The sequence below is a fragment of the Rattus rattus genome, chromosome 2 (assembly GCF_011064425.1).
Source record: "Rattus rattus isolate New Zealand chromosome 2, Rrattus_CSIRO_v1, whole genome shotgun sequence".
NCBI lineage: Eukaryota > Metazoa > Chordata > Mammalia > Rodentia > Muridae > Rattus > Rattus rattus.
Window position 1 is genome coordinate 170,781,268 of NC_046155.1, and position 21,333 is coordinate 170,802,600.

The 21,333-nt window shown below is 52.6% G+C and overlaps 1 protein-coding gene across 3 annotated transcripts; it reads left to right on the top strand.

Annotated features, from left to right (window-relative positions):
- The first annotated feature begins 5,195 nt into the window (after positions 1-5,195).
- On the top strand, positions 5,196-20,991 carry Bcl3 (BCL3 transcription coactivator). Of its 3 annotated transcripts, XM_032894262.1 has the most exons (10): positions 5,196-5,374; positions 7,117-7,448; positions 9,737-9,890; positions 16,716-16,824; positions 17,614-17,818; positions 17,905-17,993; positions 18,178-18,255; positions 19,794-19,961; positions 20,199-20,316; positions 20,403-20,991. In XM_032894262.1, exons 2-10 carry the CDS (start codon positions 7,208-7,210, stop codon positions 20,585-20,587), a joined length of 1,347 nt encoding a protein of 448 aa, XP_032750153.1. In that variant the 5' UTR covers positions 5,196-5,374; positions 7,117-7,207; the 3' UTR covers positions 20,588-20,991. The 3 variants fall into 3 exon arrangements, with proteins under 3 accessions (XP_032750153.1, XP_032750154.1, XP_032750155.1); XM_032894263.1 differs by lacking the exon at positions 5,196-5,374 and having other exon boundaries at positions 6,708-7,448; XM_032894264.1 differs by lacking the exons at positions 5,196-5,374; positions 19,794-19,961.
- The last annotated feature ends 342 nt before the right edge of the window (positions 20,992-21,333 follow it).

Below are 21,333 nucleotides of genomic sequence, written 5' to 3' on the forward strand. Positions count from 1 at the left end.
AGGCCCCGGGGAGGAGCCAAGAGGTCCAGATCTCGCTCCAGGAAGCTGGCCTGCTTTTACCCCTGGGAGGGACAGGGCATCCTAGGAGGAAGAGAGCAAGCACTGGACCCAGGGCAGATGTCCAGTCAGGAGCATGGAGAGAAGGCTCCTTGTGACCTCTTCCTCTAGGCTGGCGTTTCTCAACCTGTCTGTTGCCGCCCCTGGGCTAGGGCTGGGGGTTGAATGACCCTTTCCTAGGGGCCACATACCTGATATCCTGCAGATCAGATATTTATATTACAATTCATATCAGTAGCAAAATTATAGTTATGAAGTAGCAATGAAATCAATTTGTGGTAGGGGGTCACTACAACATGTGGAACTGTATTAAAGGGTCGCAGTGTTAGGAAGGTTGAAAACCACTGCTCTAGGGTCTTTCTTGTTTATGTGACTGAAATCTAACTCCATTCCCTCTTGTTGCAATGGGCATCTCTGTCCCCCTGCTAACTCCCTCCTGCTCCAAGCTACGGATGTGGGCTATGGTGTCAGATCTCTGTAGATGTCCCCAAACCCACAATCTCACCCTTCCATGCCTCAGTTACCCCCTCCAAACCTCTCCTTCCCAAGGAGTAAAGGCAGAGAATTAGGGATAGTTTGAACCTTCTGGCTTCGAGTAATCTGATGGCTACTTGGTCAGCTCAGGGTGTTGGAGACATTACTGAAGACACAGGAAACCATGCTGAAAACCTGAACCCTTTCACTTCCTTGTGGTGTGAACCAGGGACTCAACTGCAACTGAAAATCTACTTTATTTCATTCCATCTCTAGACAGGCTCTCGTGTAGCCCAGGCTAGCCTGGAACTTCACAAAGTAGCTGAGGATGGCCTTGAACTTCTGATCCTGCTGCCCTCACCTCTCAGATGTTGGGATTATAGGCCTGTGTCACCTTGATGGGTTTATGTGCAGCTGGGATGGAACCCAGTGCATTCTGGGAAAGCACTCTACCAACAGAGCTACAGCCCAAGTTGTATTAGCCCAGAAATATTAGATGAATTTCTTCACAAGGTGTGGCAGAGATTAAGTGGGCTGACCCTTGTGGGAACTTGACCAGGATGAGCTAGGCCTTCTGTCTTATTTGTGTACATAAAAAGTGCCAAGGAGGCCTGGCTGCGTGGGTGAGAGCTAAGGCAAGCAGTGTGGCTAGACAGGACAATATATACCAGTAACTCCAGCATTTAGGAAACTAAGGCATAGTTTGGGTCTAGCCTGGACTACATAATGAGTTCCAACTTCAACTACATAGCAACTTACATCAGAACAACAATGGAGCTGTTCTTTCAGAGGACCAGGATTCGATTCCCAGCACCCACAGGGTGACTCACAACCATCTGTAACTCCAGCTCCAAGGGATCTGGTGCCCTGTTCTGGCCTCTTGCAGGCACCAGACATGTATAAGGTACACACACACACACACATTTAGGCAAAGCACTCAGGCACATATACAGAGAATGAATAAATCTCAAAACTTAAAAATATTTTAAAAGCCCACTCAGGAGATTTAGGGGAAGGAAACCTCGAACCACACAGCAAAACCCTGTCTCCACAAACAGACAGACAGGGGAGAGGCCAATTGATGGGAGAAATTGCAGTCAGTAAAACACTTGCTCCACCAAGCACAGGACCTGAGCTCAGTTGTGGACAAAACACATTTAAAAAGCTAGGCATAAGTCAAACTGTGGTGGCTCATGCCTTTAATGTCAGCACTCAGGAGGAGGCAGAGGCAGCAGATCTCTGAGTTCGAGGCCAGCCTGGTCTATAGTGAAAGCTGGGGTTGCTCAGAGTAAAGTGATTGCCTTGCTAAGAACCGGACTTGAGTTCAATTGTGGAAAACCACATTAAAAACAGCAGGTATGGGCTGGAGAGATAGCTCAGCGGTTAAGAGCACTGACTGCCCTTCCCAAGGTCCTGAGTTCAAGTCCCAGAAACCACATGGTGGCTCACAACCATCTGTAATGGGATCTGATGCCCTTTTCTGGTGTGTCTGAAGACAGCTACAGTGTACTTATATAGAATAAATAAGTATATCTTTAAAAAAACAAAACAAAACATCAGGCGTGGTGTGGCCATGTCTGTAAGTCACACACTGAGAAAGTATTGACAAGCGCTTGCTGGCTTCTGGTCTGCTTGCTAACGTAGACCAATCAGGGTGTCACGGGCCAGTGAGAGAGACTGGATCAAAAACACAGGAGCAGCACCTAAAGTAGTCATCTAGACACACATACACACACACACACACACACACAAACAAACACACATCCTTTTTTTTTAAAAAAAAAAAAAAAAAAAAAGGATGACTCTGTGTAGCCCCGGCTGTCCTTTATCTCACTCTGTAGACCAGGACGACCTTGAACTCACAGAGATCCACCTGCCTCTGCCTCCCTGAGTGCTGGTGCTGGGATTAGAGGCATGGACCACCACTGCTCAGCTAGCACACATTTTTTTTTTTTTTGGTTCTTTTTTTCGGAGCTGGGGACCGAACCCAGGGCCTTGCGCTTGCTAGGCAAGCGCTCTACCACTGAGCTAAATCCCCAACCCGCACACATTTTTTTTAAAGGTTTATTTATTTATATGAGCACACTTTCTCTGTCTTCAGACACACCAGAAGAGGGCATCAGATCCCATTATAGATGGTTGTGAGCCACCATGTGGGTGTTGGGAATTGAACCCAGGATCTCTGGAAGAGCAGTCAGTACTCTTAACCACTGAGCCATCTCTCCAGCCCCACACACATATTTTTTTTTAAGGGGGGAAAGACAGAAAAGAAAACCATGTTTTCTTGAATTGGTCCACTTTGCAGGTGACTAAGGCTGGGTGACGACATTTAATTCTCTGGAAGTCACATAACAAAAGCACAGTTTGTAGGACCTGCACCCAGGCCTCGGAAGCAAAGAGGGACAAACAGATTAATGTGGGTGAGAGAGGATGAGGGCCTCACCAGGTTCCTTCCTCCAGACAGGAATCAAGACCCAGGTATTCAGGTATTCTACCCCGGCCCCTACCTCTGTTCTCCTGGGTACTTTGATTGGTTTCTTTCCCCTCCTCTCCTCCCCAGGAGAACCTAGGGATGGTGCACTAGACAGGAAGGAAGGACTGGAAAAAAAACAAAGAGCTAGGTGTTTGTATGAGGGAAAGTGGTTAGACACCAAGCAGGACTTCCCAGCCCTCCCTGGGAAGTTTTTGGGACTCATCCAGGGGCTGCCCCTGCCAGTGGGTGGGGGCCTCAAAAGCTAAAGCACCCTAGAGGGGAGACCCTAGTCCTCCCCGCCTGGGGTTCAAGAAGCCAGGGGGGAAAGAGGGGGGAGGCCATCCTGGTTCCACATCCTCCATTCCCGACACTGGAGGGGAGGCTGCTGCGGGATCAGGGACTTTCCTAAGCAGCTAAACTTTCTGGGAAAGCAGAGACAGCTGCAGGGCGGGGCTCATTCCAGGCCTGACTCCCTTCCCTCCATCCCCGCTGGGTCCACGGGCACAGAACCTCCCACCTTCCCTGAGGGGATCCTCAAAAGCTGTTTCTTTAGGCCAGTAAGGCAGCTCCATGGGTAAAAGGTGCCAAGCCTGACTGCATGAGTTCCATCTCTGGGACCCAGGGCTGGAAGGGCAGAGCTCAGTCCCGCATGCGGCCCTCTGCACTTGTGCACCCGTGGGCATACACACTGCAAGTTAGTAAGCAAATGTGAATAGGAGATTAGTAAACACAAGGCCTTAGGCCATGCTTCCCCTGATCTCCTCCCTCAACTGACTTTGGCTGAAAATCCCTTGTAAATAGACCTCCTCCCTCACGTCCTCCCTTAGACCCTCAACTCCCTGAGACCCTCACCTCTTTCCTTAGACTTTCACCTCCTCCCTCAGACTCTCATCTCCTCCCTTAGACTTTCATCTCCTCCCTCAAACCTTCATCTCCTTTCTTAAACCCTCACCCCTCCTCCCTTAGGCCCTCGCCTCTTCCCTTAGACCCTCACCTCTTCCCTTAGACCCTGTCTTTTTCCCATAGATCCTTCCCCCCAGGCCCTTCTGTCCCCCTTCCATTCTCACACAGGAGACCATCAACACCACCTCTCCAGCACCTCTGAGTCTGGTGCGTACACTTTGTAAGACCTACTGCAGACTCATAAGGGTCAAGCCACTGCCCTGCCTGTCCCAAGGTGGCAGGCAGTGTGAGAGTCACCCTTAAACCCTGCCCCCAGCCTCAGCTTTCCTCTTTAAACAGTGGTCAGAGCTCTCCACCTTACCTTTGGGTTTGAGGGACCCAGAGGAGTGGGCTGTCAAAGGCTGATTCCTTACTGTCCCCTTACTGCACCCATGCTGGCAGGCAGAGGTGACATTGCCCCGCTGTCCAGAACAAACCAAGTCTCAAGAGAGAAGATTGACTACTCTGAGTTCATGGAAAAGGTCACTGAGGTCATCGGGGACAGGAACCCAGGGGCCTGGCATGACCGGAAAGAGCCTTACCATTGAGCTGTACCCCAGGATATGTAATGTATATAAGACATTTACTTAGAGTGTGTTTGCGTGTGCACATGGGGCAAGACGTGCGAAGGACCTTGTGGGGGCCAGTTGTCCCCTCTGACCCAATACTGAACTCACCTTTAACTGACAGGCCACCTCACTGGCCACTTCTTCATTTGTGGGACCACGTAGCCCAGGCTGGCCTCAAACTTTCTCTCTAGGTAGCTAAGGCTGGGCTTGGTCCTAGCCCACCTGAATTTACCTCCATGGCGCTGGAATGCCAAGCATACACCACCATGCTCAGGCAGCAATTTTGGCTTTGTTTTGGTTTTGACTTATATCATTGCGATAGAGTGTCCACAAGTTGCCCAGTTAGTCTTCAATCCACTCTGTAGCCCAGGCTAGTTTCAACCTTTCTATACTCTTTCCTTAGCTCCTGAGCACCTTGAATTACAGGCAAATGCAACTCCCCAGGTGGCTTGGAGGTAAGATTTGAACACAGATCTCTTCAAATCAGCTGATTCACCTTAATGGCACACTGTGGGCTGGGGTGGGGGTGGGGCAGCCGGAGGGAGACAAAAGGCGATGGGAAGTGGTAAAGTCACCTGGCACCTCCAATCCACAAACCAGGTTAACCATCCACCTGGGTGCGGCCCCAGCCGGCCAAAGTCCATTCACAGACTCCACACCCACTTTCATGGTCCCAAAGAAACACCACGGAGGTCACAGAAACTAAAAGGGACAGAAAAATGGAGGTGGTGGCTCACGCCTGTAATCTCAGCACCGAGGCTGAGGTGGGAAGGTTGTCCCTAGTTCGTGGCCAGCCTGAGCTACAGAGACTCTTCTTGTCTGGAAAAAAAAGGAGTCGGGAAACAGGATGAGGAGACAGGTTTGTAGAGACACATGGACATGCAGAGAGAAAATCAGGGGACCCTGAGAATCCTCTGGGCAGGTTTGCCTGCGGTGCCTATTCCCCTGCCTCTCTAAGTCTACAAAGCCGCCCCGCCCCCCTCCGCCTCCCTGTGACTCAGTGACCTGGACTCAACCCCAGTGTGTGCTCCACCTCCCGGGATGTCCGGGAAAGCCCCGAGCTGCTGTCCCGCCCCGGGGCGGACCCGGAGGAGGCGGAGCCTCTGCCCCGCCTCCTAGGCTCCTGCGCGTTTGAGTCAGGGCCCCAACCAGCCCGGCCTGTTCCCCACCAGCCAGCCCCTCCTTGGGGTGGGAAGGGAAGTGGGGAAAGCTGAGGGAGTCAACCTGCACCCCCAACCCCCCACAAGTGTCTGGCCTCGAGCCCTAGCTGAGGCCTGCAGATCTAAACTCTTAACTCCCCCTATCTACACTTGCATCTCTCAGGATCTGTGTCTTCCCTCTCTCTGCATCTGGGATTCGTTGGTGCTTTTTTCTCTGAGGCCTCTAGCTGGTTGCTGGGGACCTGACAGGGAGACACATTCAAAGCTCGCCTGCACCCCTAACCACCCTGTGCCCTGTGAATCAGGAGGGACAAGGAAGGCAGAGGGTGGCTACATTCTGGGCATCAGCCAAGAACCAGTCCCTGCCCTGGGCTGGGCTTTTCTCGCGCACAAAGAATGAGTCTGAGCTTACCCTGATGGTGCAGATTCCACCCCACCTCAAGAGACAGGCAGGAGGATTTCAAGTTCAAAGCCATCCTGGGCTACAGAACAAAGGCAAGGCCAGGCCGGGCAGCTTAGTCTTAAAATGGAACGCAAAGAGGGCTGGGAGAGGGCTCAGTGTGCACAAGTCTAGGCTCTAGCATTGCGAAAAGGAACCGGCTCAGAGGGAGAAGAGCATGGCCAAGGTCACCCATGAGGAAGTAGGACTCAGGATTCAGACCGATGCCCTAGGAACCCTGGGGCCTCTAAGAACTTCAGGGTTGGGACCGAGGGAGATGGTTGGTTGAAAGACTCGGAAACACTAAAGGAAAGATGGGACCAGTGAGAGGGGAGTCTCATAAATGTAGACCCCGATAGCCAGACACAGACAAGAGATTCAGGGGGGGGGGTTTGGGGGACGGGCTGAGAAGCACGATCCTTAGCACGCAGGAGCCCCCGCTCGCTCAGTCAACAGAAACGTTTGCTTGTTTTAGTGTTCCAGGGAAGATGAGGTGGAGGTGGGAGGATCCGGAGTTCAAGGTCATCCTCTGCTACATAGCAAATTCAAGGTAGCCTGGGCTATGTGACCCCTGGTAGAAGAGAAAGAAAAGAAGGAAGGATAGATAGATAGATAGATAGATAGATAGATAGATAGATAGATAGATAGATAGATAGATCAAGGCACAGTAGTACAGGAGTCATTTCAGCACTCAGGAGGTGGAAACAGGAGGAGCAGAAGTTCAAGACCACCCTCTGCTACATAGCGATTTCGAGGCTAGCCTGGTCTACACGAGCTCCAGTCTAACAAAGTGAGAGACAGACAGAAAGTGTGGGAATCTCAAGGACTCAGATCCAGAGCTCCGGACCAGAGGCACAATGAGCAGAGTGGCGGGTGGGGACCAGGAGCTCCGCCTCTGAGACACGGGTCCAGGAAACCCCTGGGGCGGACGGGTGGCCCCGGGGGCCCGGGGGCGGGGAGGCGGGAGGCGGGCGCCGCCCCGACTGACAAAAGTCCCTTCAGTTCAGTCGGCGGCAGGGGAAGTCCCGCAGCCCGGCGAGACCGCCTTCCCGTGCTGAGCTCGCCGCACGCCCCGGCGTCTCCGGGCGGCCCGATGCCCCGATGCCCCGCGGGGGCCATGGACGAGGGGCCCGTGGACCTACGCACCCGGCCCAAGGGCACCCCAGGCGCCGCGCTGCCACTCCGCAAGCGCCCGCTGCGTCCCGCGTCTCCAGAGCCCGCAGCCCCGCGAGGTCCCGCTGGACCCCTGGACGCCCTGCGCAGCAACTGCGACGTCCCGGCTGTCCCTGGGCCCCCTCACTGCGTGGCCAGGCCGGAGGCTCTTTACTACCAGGGTGAGTGGCCTCCCCCATGAGAGTCAGGGCCGGGTGGGGGCCACCTAAGGTCAGCAGAACACAGGACACAAATAGATGGGGTTTCTGGTAGCTGGAACTCCAGGGTAGAAGTTGGTGTCCCAGAGACAGCTAGGAAAGAGGTTGAGAAACCCTGGAGCTCAGCCACGAAGGTGCCAAGGGGCTCACCCAGGCAGGTGCCCAAGGGTCAAATGGCCTTGGGGGTGGAGGTCAGAAGACAGTGTCCAGTGGCGCAGACATGGGGTTCCAATTCACTCCAGAGATGCAAAATGGCTGGGAGAGACCAGATGTTCAGGACTATGAAATAATTGTTACTCGGGCCTTGGAAACTGGGGTTCTGGTAAGCAGATTTGGGGAGATGAATAGAAACAGACCTGGGGTCCAAGGAAGCTGATACCGTAGGTTAAAATCTTGGGAACCAAGGTTTCAGGGGGTATAGGGATTGAGAGAAAGGCATTTGGGTCTGAGCACCCCCGTGTTTGGGCCACAACTCTACACGATAACATGAAGAGCCCCAAGGACCCCAATATTTTGCAGACGCGGAGGAGTCAGCAAACAGAGCCAGCATTCTGCAGGCCATTTGCGTGCACTCACAAGTGTTCCTAGGTCAGGTGGCCCTGGGGGCAGGTTTGGGGACTAAGGGTTCTAAGAGGGGGAACATGAGGAGGTTAGAAACTGAAGGACTTAGGTCCAAGAGGAATTCAGAGACCTGGAAAGGTAGGACTTCAGAAAGGGAACCCTAAAGCTGGTCAGAGAGCAGGAAACCAGATACCCTTCTCCTCAACTTTTATATCCAGGAAGGGGCATCCCCCTGCAGTAGCTACATTACTATCTGCTAAATACCCCAGAGATGATGAGTTTCTCTGGGCCCTCCAGGGTCTCCAGCTTCTACCTATCCATGCTTCAGCTGGAGGACACTGTGTGACAGGAGGCCTTCCTCAGTCTGATGTGAACCCTGTCCTCCATTTTCCCATCCGTGCAATGGTCCTTCCAACCGTGTCATCCAAAAGGGTTCTAGGGATAAGTTTCCTGACTCTCCCAACGCACCAGACCCCAAGACCCCTATTAGTTCATCATTTATTCTTTCAACTATGAGGTTACTCAGTGTAGTCTTATTCCTGAGGTCCCACACTGGGTGGTGACAGGGCTCTCTCTGCCTTTAAGGGTCTTTTCTGCAGTTGGAGGTCAGACATTTGTGAGAGAAGAGATATGATGTAGAAAGGAATAGAGATGAGGGATGGGGGTTAGGGGTAAGAGATGGAGGTTAGGGATGAGGGATGGGGTTAGGGATGAGGGATGGGGGTTGGGGTGAGGGATGGGGGTTAGGATTGAGGGATGAAGGGTGCAGGAGTTGGGAAGAGGGGTATAAACAAGAACATTGTCTTAGACCTTGAGGGCCAAGTTTGAGGAGCTAATGGAACCTGATAGTCGAACACGGTGCTGCATGCCTGTAGTAATCCCAGCACTTGGGAAGCTGAGGCAGGAGGATCTCCTTGAGTTTGAGGCCAGTCTGGACTCCATAGTGACACAGTGTTTCAAAGGAGAGGTGGGGGCCAAAGAGAGGGTTTAGTGGTTAAGAGCACTTGGCGGCTCTTGCAGAGGACTAGAACTTGTTCCCAGCATCCACATCTGACAGCTCACGGTTCTGGGGATGCAGCGCCCTCTGCTGGCCTCTGAGGGGGTCAGGCAGGCCTGTGGTACACACTCAGGCATTATTCATGGGCATTAAAACAGTGAATACAACCTTTAAAAGTAATAACTAAAAATAGATCTTTAAAAGAAAACGGACCTTGGGAAAGGGAAGATGGCTCCGCCATTAAAAGTATTCACTGTTCTTACAGTGGGCTTGAGTTCAGATCCCAGCACCCATGTGAGGACTTACCGCTCCTTGTTAAGAGGATCTGGCACCCTCCAGTGGCCTCTGTGGGCACATACACAAATGTGGCAGGCACACACACACACACACACACACACACACACACACACACACACACACACTTTGAAAATAAAGAAATCTTTATTTTTTTAAAGAAAAAAAATCTCATAGTATATGAGGTGATACAGGTCTTATAAGCCCAGCACGGAGGAGAATGGAGGCAGGGGGATCAGGGATTCGAGGTTATCCTCAGCTGCATCAGAATCATCCCGGGCTACATAAGAATGGGAACAGGGCATCTGAGAGGATGCTAAGACCCGAAGAGAGAGACCCCCTGCACAAAGGCCTGTGGGGTTGGCTTTATCCGGGTCTCCGCTTGTCTCTGCTCTTCCAGGACCTCTGATGCCCATGTACTCTACCCCGACTATGGCCCCGCCCTTTCCGCTGCTGAACCTGCCTACTCACCCCTACTCCATGATTTGCCCCGTGGAGCACCCCCTTTCAGCTGACATTGCCATGGCCACCCGGGTGGATGAGGATGGAGACACGTAAGTGACAGGGTGTGGGAGGAGCTCAGACCTCCGCGACAGGGGGCTATCAGGCTCTGCCGCCACCGCCGGCCAACACTGAGCAGCACCCTCTCCTCTGCTCACAGCTTCCTTTTACAGGCAATGGGCACTCATTGGCTAATACCGTTAGAAGGACAGTGACTTTTTTTTTTGGTTGTGGGGGTGGGAGACCGAACCTTGCACATGCTCCGTGCTTGCTGCTCTAACAGGAAGCCACGCCCCCAACCTCTCAGAATTTTTATTATAATCCAAATATGAGAACTATATATCTTTGTTTTAATTTCTTTTACTGTTATTTATGTATATGAGTGTTTTGTCCCTGTGAGTTTCTGTGCACTGTGTATATATGCCTGGTGCCTGAGGAGGCCAGAAAAAGGCATCGGATCCCCCTGGGAATGGAGTTATAGATAGTGGGAAGCTTCTATGGGTCTTCTGGAAGAGCAACCATTGCTTTTAACCGCTGAGCCCGCTTTCTAGCCCTTTTCCCATTTTTGAGTCAAGATCTTACTATGTGGCCCTAAGTGACCTGAAACTCACTCTGTAGAGCAGGCTAGCCTCAAACTCACATAGATACGCCTTCATCCACCCCCTGAGCGCTGGGATCAAAGGTGTGCTTTGCCACACCCAGCTCTGGGAACTGTTTTATCTGCTGATTTTTTGGAGGTGCACACACACACACACACACACACACACACACACACACACACGTGAGATGGGAGGTCTGGTATGTCGTAGGTCATGTGTCCAGTAAACTTCATCTAGAGCTCCGTGTGGTGGTATACACCTGTAAGCCTCCTTCTGGGGAGGCTAAGTAGAGGCTGGACTAGAGAAAACAAAAGGAGTGGCTGGGGATGTAGTACAGTTGAGAATGCTCGCTTGACTAGCATGCAGGGCGGGCGGCCCAGGTCCCATCCCTGGCCCGTTGGCGAGCCTTCAGGGTCCAAGCACACTCACATTCACAAACTCAAGGCAGGACTCACACAAAGGGAAGCTCCACTCTCCCAACTTCCCCACAGTCTTGGATAATTTCTGCTCTAGTCCACGTCATTCCTTCATGGTCATGGCCAATTTCCCAATTCTCTGATTTATCGCTTGGCTATCTGCTAAGCCAGGGAGGGTTCAGGCCTGGGCGGAGCATAGCGTGAACATTCCAAGCAGTTGACTGCTGCCGCTCAATCAACATGGGCGTGAATCTCAGCTGGCTGTCTCTCCATCCTCTGTGCCTCAGTTTCCCTCACGGTTAAAAACAGGAATCCTAAATATGCACCTTTTTGGAAGAGATATAAAAAAAATGTTTTTGTTTTGTTGCCTAGAGGTCACACGTAGTCCAGGCTGGCCTGGAATGCACAACCTAGCCTGGGACAACTTTGATCCCACTTCTATCTCCCAGTGCTGAGATCACAGACCTGCACCACCTTGTCTGGCTTTCTCATTTAAGTTGAGACAGGATCTCACTCTGTAGCCCAGAATGGCCTGGAACTCACCATGTAGCCCAGGCCAAATTATAACTCATAGCAATCCTCCTGCCTCAGTCTCCTGCATGCTGGGATTAGCATTTGGCTGAAAAGACTTCTAAAGAACCCTCGTGTGGGAATTGGTTGGGGGAGGGAGTCTGGAAACCTAGAATTCAGTAAGTCCCTTGGTGTAGAGAAAGACCCGATAGCTGGCTTGACTGTTGTGGGACCTCAGTTTCTGTTTGGAAACCAGGCCTGGTCATAGACCTTTCAAAACCCTGTATACACAAGGTACACAGAACAGGGCTGGGCAAACAGTAAGCGCTCAATACTTGAGTAGGTACTGTCTGAACTGAGCCGCCCTGGGAACCACGTGAGTTCAAGCAAGAGAAAGTGTCCTTAAAGGACTCAATCAACTCTAGCTGCCTCCCACCCCAGGGGCTAAAAGCTGAGATGGTTTAATTTGTATCTGTCCTCAGGGCTGAGCTGCCGTCTGTGGTCTGGTAAGCAGGGTGCAGTCTCCAGTCCCAGCCCCTCCTCTCTCTCCCCCAACGCAAACACTTCTGCCTCAGCTGCCGCCTCGGGGAAATCCCTTCCCGCACAACTTGACCGCAGCCCAGCTGCTCAGCCTCCCCCACGTCAGCATCCTCCACTCCTCGCAGCCTGCCCCTCCCGATGCTCCCTCCGACCTTAACCCCTTCCGCTGGGGCTTACCGGAATGGGCAGCGGGCCTGGCCCCAGCTTGCCTGAACCACCAGCCCCACTTCACACAGGCTGGAGGAGGGGAGGGGAAGGCAGGGAGGGGAAGGCAGGGAAGCGAAGCTGGGCAGGGGACCTCAAGTCAAGATCCCAGAGATTCTGGTCGAGCCTTGGCTTCTTGGAGGGCTTGCAAGACTCAGGAAAAGCCAGCGTGGTGTGGCTCAAACGTGTAATACTCAGCAAGTTCAGGAAGAAGGCTAGCCTGGGCTCCAGATTAAGGCCATCTGGAACCCGAAGAGGTCAGAAATGGGAAACTGAAAACCTTTCTGCAAAGGCGACGGGGTATATGCCTTAAAGTCTCAGGGCTGGAACTGGGGTGTGAGATTCCTCCGTCTTCAAGGGGAATAGGGAAAGAGATGGGGTGCGTGTGCCTGTAATGGCAGCACTAGGGAAACTGAGGCTGGAGGGTGGCGACCCTGTCTTAAAACAAAACGGGAGTGGTTCCATGCATTTTAAAGAAAAGTACAGGATTTCAAAACAGAATAGCAGGTTAAACTGGGGTTGGGGTGGTGGCTCAGGGGTCTTGGCCCTCACTTACTAGCCTCCATGTTCCAGAAAGCAAGCAAATTCTCAAACTGAGCCCCGACACGCTGTAATAATGCGGAGCTGCCTATGCCTGAAGGTCTGGAATAAAGCCTGGAGCGTTATGTTCCTGTATCCTCCAAGGGACGTGGGAGAGGGGCCTCTTGGGGTCCTCGTCGACTTATGACAATGGATCTCTGAGATTCCAAGAAAGCCCTTGGTATGGATACCAGGATAGGGGGACCAGGAACCATCTGAAGGCCGACCCAGTGAAGCTGCCCCAGGCTTGAGAACTTGGGGTTCTGCCTCTCTTCACCCTCATTGGAAGAGTGGAAGTTTGGATGCCAGGGGGTGACTGGGTAGATCCCCGACTGGCCAGGCCTCCCTCCCCCGGGAGCAGGAAGCCCAGCCCCGCCCCGCAGACCTGTTACTGGAAGTCCGAGGGCTGGGCCGCCCCTCCCGTCCCCACTTCCTCCAGCCCCGCCCCACCCCCTGCGGCCCGCGCGTTTATGGGAACTGAAGCCTGGACGGTTTCTCTGAAATCATTCGCTCCCTCTGCCCTTGCTTAACCCCGCCCGCGACGGGAGGGAGCCAAGCGGGTGGCGCTTCTAAGGAGATGCTGCATCCCTCTGCAGCGAAGCCAAATGGGGAGGGGACTCAGGGCCCGCCCCTCCCCCCATCCTCCCACCCCGCCCCTAGCATTTTCTATTCCAATCTGCTTTCCACCAGCGGGATCTAGACTCAGGGATTCGCCCACTATAATCTGCCCCGGCGGCCTTAGGCGCTATTGTGGGAAGGAAAACCAAACCCAAACAGGAGGTACTTTGCCCCTGGTCTTCGCTAGGGAGCACCGTTTGCATTTCTGGCGGTAGGACCCACCCACCACCCCCTCACCCTATTGGACCGCGACATTTCAGCACTTCTTCAGAATAGTGTGGGGAGGTGATCTGTGGATTCTGGATGCTCACTGTACCTGCCTGCCCTGGTTAGTAAGAGGCAGCTGGCAGGTGAAAACGCCATTAAGGAGCGTGTGTGTGTGTGTGTGTGTGTGTGTGTGTGTGTGTGTGTGTGTGTGTGTGTGTGTGTGTGTGTGTTAGAATGAAACCTAGAGCCTTGTATTTCTTAGCCTAGATTCTGCGCAGGGGCTCTACCACTGAGCCATGCCCCCACTCTGCTTTCCAAATTCTGGGATTAAAGATGCCATCCTCGCCCTGCTCCAAAAGCATTGGGTTTTTTTTGTTTGTTTGTTTTTGCTTTTTTGTTTTGTTTTGTTTTTTTCCGGAGCTGGGGACCGAACCCAGGGCCTTGCGCTTCCTAGGCAAGCGCTCTACCACTGAGCTAAATCCCCAACCCCCAAAAGCATTGTTTTGATGATGGAAGCTCACTATGTAGCCCAAGCTGGCCTCGAACTCCCCGTCATCCTTTCAGATGTACAGCCACTGTGTCTGTCTAGTAAAGAGACTTTAAACGAAGGTCATCCAGGCATGAGAGGATGGTTCAATGGGTGGGTCCGTGTGCATTAGAAGCTGACTAAGAGAGTAAATACAGAAGCCTGAATTGCTGCTGCTGCTGCTACTGTTGCTCAAGTGTAGAGGAGCCCAGAACCACAGCACCCACAGTAAAAAGCTAGAGATGAAATCTCACCACTGGAAGGGAAAGGCAGGAGGAGCCTGGAGAGCCACATCACCTCCGTTCAATGAGATCCACCTCAGAAAATAAGGTGGAAGAGTGATGGAGGATAGTTTCTGATGTCCACACGCTGGTGAGCTCAAATGTGCAAAGGCATGTGTGCACACAGATGCACAAAGACACATGCATGTCACATACAAGGAAAAAAAAGAAAGAAAAACACTATGGCAGAGGGGTTGGTGAGGCGGCTTAGGGAGCAGGGGATCTATCAAACCTGAGTTTGAGTCCCCTGGACCAACATGAGGGGAGGAGATAGAAGACCTCTGCAGGTCCTCTGACCTCCACACATGTTCTGACGCCAAAATAGGCACACACAGTAAGTGCATGCAGGCAGGCCTGCATCTACGAATAGCAAAGAAACAAAACCAGGTATGGGGCGGACACCTTTAATCCTGCCCTAGGATGGCAGAGGCAGGTGGATCTCTGAGTTCAAGGCCAGCCAGGTCTATGGAGCGATAAATAAATAAATAAATAAATAAATAAATAAATAAATACTGAAAAGTAAAGTGGAGGGTTGGGGATTTAGCTCAGTGGTCGAGCGCTTGCCTAGCAAGCGCAAGGCCCTGGGTTCGATCCCCATTCTAGTCTGGGATCCCTCGGAAGAGAGCAGGTGCCTGGGTGGGGAGGGTGCTGAGGTGTCTGGAAGCTCTTCAGGTGCCCCACCGAGTGGTGGAGCTAATGTGGCCTTCCTAGATGAGGGACTGGAAGATTGGAACAATGACTGTCTCTGGGCCTCATTGCACCACAGATGCCTCCATCCCCACAGGACTTGATGCTGAGGGAGTAGCTCTCTCCAGTAGAGCTGACTGTCAGGCTGTGGAAAAGGGAAGGCCTCAAGGAGCTGGGAAACGGATCCTTCACTCTAAGGACACTCTATACTGCCGAAGCCAGCTCCAGGGCCGAGACCCACATCCCACACGGTTCTTTCCCCCTTATTTTATTCTGAAATAGGTCTCACCCTGTGGCCCCGGCTGGGTTGGAGCTCACTAGGTGAGCCAGGGCAGCCTCAAACACAGAGATCCTCCTGCCTCTGCCTCAAGAGAGCTGGGATTAAAAGTGTGTGGCACAAGCCTTTAAGCCCAGGCAGAGGCAGGTGGATGTCTGTGAGTTCAAGGCCAACTTGGTCTACATGGGGAAACCCTGTCTCAATAAACAAAAAGCCTTTTCTCTTTGACTCCATGGACAGCCCTGGAAGGCTGAACCTGATGTGTGGCGGAGACCTCGCATGCCTCTCTTCACAGATAAGGAAGCTGTGGCCCAGGGAAGGCTGGGGAAATAGTCAGGAAGCACCCAGAGTGACCACTGGGATAGATGCCTTTAGTCCCTGCACACGTGTTCTCTGTCAGGGCCTCCTGGGCTCTGGACAGGGGATGGATGGCATCCGGCCCAGTGGAGCCCACATTATTTTGATGGAGAGATTCAGACAGAAAACGATTGCAAACTGAGTGAACCACAGAGCAACATGGAGGCCACTGTGGCAGACGGGAGGAGAGGGCGCACGGGTCGGCCGCAGTGCCTCAGCAGAGGCAGGGGTGAGGGTGGCAAGCCCTGTAGATATTTCCGGAAACTGTTCCAGGCACACAGAAGAGCCTGTGCAAAGGCCCCAGGAAGTAAGTGTGGCTGGTGTGTCCAGAGCAGAAGGAAGAGAGTGTGGAGAGGCTGCCAAAGGAAATGGAAGAGGACAAGATGATTTAGCCCTTGCGAGGCTGAGGCAGGAGGATTGCCAATTTGAGGCCACTCTAAGCTACATAGGTAGACCCACACCCACTCACATTTATGATGTCTCAAACCTGTAGTTCTACCATTCAGGAGACAGGAGGGTTATCTTAAAGTTGAGGACAGTCTGGGGCATTGAGTGAGATCAGGGACAGGCTGTGCTATATACTAAAATCCTGACAGGAAAAGAATCCTCTGAAAGCTGGGGCGTGGCTCAGTGGTAGAGCCCTGCCTAGAATCCCCCAGTGAGGGGCTGGGGGCGTGGCTCAGTGGTAGAGCCCTGCCTAGAATCCCCCAGGGAGGGGCTAGGGTCAGGGAGGTGGTTCAGCATTCACTCCCCTGCTTAGCCAGTAGGATTTTGTTCCTAGCACCACGGAAAACAAACAATATCCAGTTTTGACTAACTCACATGGGACCTGTGATCAAGTGAGCAGTTTGGAGGGGAAAGCATATCTGAAAATGTTCCTCTGACTTTGATGTGATGGTCTGACAGGCCAATGAGCTCAGGGGCAGGGAGGTGGGAGTGGGGGCTGAATTAATGTCCAAGAAAGCCAATTTGGGCTGTCCCCAGCTGGTTAGAAATGACTGAAAGCATCCCACCCAGCACTTTGAACGATGTGGTGACCAGCTCCTAATCCCAGCGATTGTCCCCTTGTCCCCTCAGGCCTCTCCACATTGCCGTGGTCCAGAATAACAAGACGGCCGTCTACCGAATTCTTAGCCTTTTCAAGCTTGGGAACAGGGAAGTCGATGTCCACAACAACCTGAGACAGGTGAGGTGGCTGGGAGCTGGGAACTGGAGCTTTAAGGTTCTTGTTCCTGGGAAGGAGGGGTCCCCCAGAGGAGAGATGCAGGGGGAGCCAGCATCCATATCCTGGGACAAGAGGGCAGTGGAGCTGGGCATGGAGACATATGTCTGTCATCCAGCATTTCGGAGAGTAAATATGAACTGAGCATGCGCAGTGGAGCGCTTGCCTGATCTATACTATGGCAAAGCCATGTCCTAAAAGAAGCTGTGGGGCAGTGTGGCTCAACAGGTAAAGGTGCTTGCCGCCAAGCCTGGTGACCTGAGTTCAAAACTCACTACAAGTTATCCCCTGACTTCCACAAGTGCACCATGGCATACACATACTCACACACGCATACAAAGTAAATACATTTTTAAAAGCAAAGCAAACAACCAAATCGTTGTGGCAGCTCACTCCTTTGGTCTCAGGAATTTGACGTCATCCATCCTTATCTACATAACAAGTCTGGGGTCACCATGGGCTACTTCACATCCTCCCAACATTTCCCCCCACCAAAAAAAGAAAGAAAGAAACAAAGCAAAGCAAAGCAAAGCAAAGAAAAGATTAGAAAAGAAAAGAAAAGAAAAGAAGAGAAAAGAAAAGAAGAGAAAAGAAAAAAGCTATATTGAGGTTAGATTTTGGTTCTGGGGAAGATGCAAGGGTCTCTGACTCTCTTGATTTGAGAGAGATGTCAGAGGTTTGCATCCGTAGATTCAAAAGGCCTGAGGGAAAGGCACAACCTTACTCTGATCCCTCACGGTCTCTATTCCCCAGACCCCGCTCCACCTGGCTGTGATCACCACATTACCAGATATAGTCCGGCTCCTGGTGACAGCTGGTGCCAGCCCCATGGCCCTGGATCGCCACGGTCAGACTGCAGTCCACCTGGCATGCGAGCACCGAAGCCCCAGCTGCCTGCAGGCCCTGCTAGACAGCGCAACCCCGGGCTCTGTGGACCTGGAGGCTCGCAATTACGAAGGTGAGTCCCCAGAGAGGATAAGGTGAGGTTGACACCATCCAAGCCCAAGCCGGGGCTTGACTGACTATGGATTCCCCTCCTTCAAGGGCTCACTGCCCTGCACGTGGCCGTGAACACCGGGTGCCAGGAGGCTGTTCTGCTGCTCCTGGAGCGTGGCGCGGACATCGATGCAGTGGTGAGCCAGCGAGGCAGGCGGTGAGGGGCGTGGTCTGGCGCACGGAGATGTGGCTCAGGAGGCGGACCTAGCGAAAGGCGCCAGGGTGGCAGGACGTTCACGTATTTAAGGCGCTGGAGGCTGGACCAAAGGGAGGGATGCTCAGAGCCTTCAGAGAGAGGTTGAGACACCTGTTCTCCCGCAGGATATTAAGAGCGGCCGCTCCCCACTCATCCATGCTGTGGAGAACAACAGCCTGAACATGGTGCAACTGCTCCTGCTGGTTAGTTCCTGTCTTTGGCTTCTTCCATGTCTGGCGCCAGTCCGGCTGTCACTTCCACCCCTGTCTTGGACCCCATTTTCCAATTCAGACCCTGGTTACTGTTCTGCCTCTGACTCGGATTCTTCCCTTCAGCCTCTCACTTGCAAATTCAAGTTTGTTTGTTTGTTTGTTTGTTTGGTTGGTTGGTTGGTTGGTTGGTTGGTTGGCTTTTGAGAAAGGGTCTCAACTCTGTATAGAGTTGACTCACATGCAATCCAACTCACTCTGTAGACCAGGCTGGCCTCTAACCCGGAGATCCACCTGCCTCTACCTCCCAAGTGCTGGGATTAACGGTGTGCACCACCACCACCCAGCTCTCTTTTTTGATTGTACCTGGATGTTTTGCCTGCATATAAGTCTGTGCACCAGGTACCTTCAGTGTCCTCTGAGGCCAGAAGAGAGCATCAGATCCCCTAGAACTGGAATTACAAACACTTGTAAGCTGCCATGTGAGTGCTGGAATTCAAACCCCATTCCTCTAGAAGAGCCAGGGCCTTAACCCAATGAGCCATCTCTATCCTTCAAGTCTATCTTTTAATTTTTGTTTTGTTTTGGGTGTCTTGTTTTGGAGACAATGTCTCACTACATAGCCCTGGCTGTCCTATAACTCATTATGTAGACCAGGCTAGCCTTTAACTCAGAGATCTTCCTACCTCTGCTTCCCAAGTGCTGGGATTAAAGGGGTATGCCAGGGGTTGGGGATTTAGCTCAGTGGTAGAGCGCTTGACTAGCAAGCGCAAGGCCTTGGGTTCGGTCCCGAGCTCTGAAAAAAAGAAAAGAAAAAAAAAAGGAGTATGCCATCACACCTGTCCCATTTTAAAAACCAGATTTGGTTAGCTATAGTGTGGAGGTCAGAGGACAATGTGTAGGAATCAGAAGTCCTCTCCCTCCATCACATGGACACTGGGGTTGGAGCTCAGGTCAGTCTTGACAGCAGACTCCTTTACCTGATGCCGCCTGTCAGCACACAGGGCTGGTTTTCAAATCTTTTAATTTACTTCCTGGGCTGTCAATTTGTCCGTTCCTCCCCAGCTGCCCTGCCAGCCTAGGCTTCGCACTGGGATAGCCAGACTAACCCTGCTTCTGGCTTTCACCCTCTCTCTGCCCTTCCGCACTAATTCCATCTGCCATTTGGAACCATGGACCATTTCCTCCCTTGCATAACTGGATGGCAGTCTCTCCTAGAGACTGGGAGAGTGTGGCATTCTCCTAGCTTCCCTCCTTGGAGTCCTATGTAGCCAAGGCTGGATCTGGCTGACCTGACGTTTTAGCTCAGGTCAACCTTGAACTCCTGATCTTCATGAATTCACTCTCCAAGAGCTAGGATTACAGACCTATGTCATTTTTTGACCAGCCCCATGTCCAGAATCTTTTCAGGGTCTGGTTGCTGGAGTGAGCCCCAGTTGTGATCACCTGTCCGTCCCCTTCACCTAACTGATCCCAGGCAAGTGAGGCCACTGGCCCACGTGGCTCTTGACTCGAATTTCCCCGTCCCACAGCACGGCGCCAACGTGAACGCTCAGATGTACTCTGGCAGCTCGGCTCTGCATTCTGCGTCTGGCCGCGGGCTTCTGCCTCTGGTGCGCACACTGGTGCGCAGCGGGGCTGACAGCGGCCTCAAGAACTGTCACAATGACACACCCCTCATGGTGGCGCGCAGCCGCAGGGTGAGAGCACAGGGCCGGATGCCGCCGGTGTGCGCAGGCCTGGGGAGGGTCGTGAGCTTAGGCCGGCAAGGTAACAAAAGTGCCTGGAAGGGAGGCTGTTAGGGGAAACTGAGTCACAAAGGAAAGGAAATGCCTGCACATCCTTACCTGAACACTTTGGTCGACCGAGGGGAGAGAGGGAAAGAAAGAATGAATAAAGGTTGAAATGGCCTTGGGGTGACCTACCTTTTCCAACAGGTCATTGATATCCTAAGGGGAAAGGCCTCTCGGGCTGCTTCAGGGTCACAGCCTGATCCATCCCCAGACCAAAGTGCCACCAACTCCCCTGAGAGCAGCAGCCGTCTCAGCTCCAATGGTGAGAGTCTGCAACTGGGAGCCTTCAGGACCCTACAGGCAGTTTATCTGGCTTCTCCTTGCCCTAACCCTGATCTCCCTCCACAGGCCTCCAGTCCTCTCCGAGCTCCTCACCCTCGCTGTCTCCCCCGAAGGATGCTCCAAGCTTCCCCATGACTCCCCAAAACTACTTCCTTCCTGCAACATCTGCACCTGCCTTCCTGCCCTTCCCAGGGGTCCTCCGAGGCCCTGGCCGGCCCGTAGCCCCCTCCCCTGCTCCAGGAAGCAGCTGAGACGGATGGGGGGGCAGACCCGGACTCATGAGGAAGGGCTTCCCTGCCCTGTGGAGACCACTCTTCTGGAAACTGTGAGGACCTTGTTCTGCTTCCCCCGCCCAGTCTTTGGGACCAGGTTTTGCACCAAGGCACATGCACATACTACTGAGCACAGATACTCCCAGTTGCGCCCATTGCCCAGGACTCTCAGCCCCATTTAATCTCAGGCACGAAGGTTCCCTCTCTGGAATCCACTAGATACTCGATTCTTTGAGTGGAGGAACCAAAGGACAGCCCCTCCTCTGCCATCCTCCACCCCGACGGACCCGGAGGAACAGAGGGGATTGGGAGGACATTGATCACGATGTAAATTATTAGGTTTGGGTCAGATTTCTTTTGTAATAAACTATTTTTGTATCATATCCCTTGCTTTGGATCTGTCATAACCAGGTGTAGAACCAAGGGCTTGTGGGTGCAGGCCTGCTTGCCCACTGAGTGACTTTGTAGCATATTCTGCTGGGGGAAGGGGCCTAGGACTGGTAATGGCTTTGGTGGTGATGTGAGTTACTGGAACATTGTGAGATCTTCCTCAGGTATGCTGTAGGCTTCTGGAATGTTCTGGCTGTGAGTGTTTCTGAGGGATACTGCAATTTGTGTGTCACTATGGTATTTTGGTTTAGAGAAACATTTACATTCATACAAATATACATTTATATCATTAATATATGTGATATATAATTATATGATTACAGTATATACTTATA

What these genes read in the sequence shown, in the direction of transcription:
- Bcl3 (XM_032894262.1), top strand. Translation starts at nt 7,208, where the DNA reads ATGCCCCGATGCCCCGCGGGGGCCATGGACGAGGGGCCCGTGGACCTA. An exon ending in TCCACAACAACCTGAGACAG is followed by an intron (nt 16,825 to 17,613) that starts GTGAGGTGGCTG and finishes TCTATTCCCCAG; the next exon opens with ACCCCGCTCCACCTGGCTGT. An exon ending in GGAGGCTCGCAATTACGAAG is followed by an intron (nt 17,819 to 17,904) that starts GTGAGTCCCCAG and finishes CCCTCCTTCAAG; the next exon opens with GGCTCACTGCCCTGCACGTG.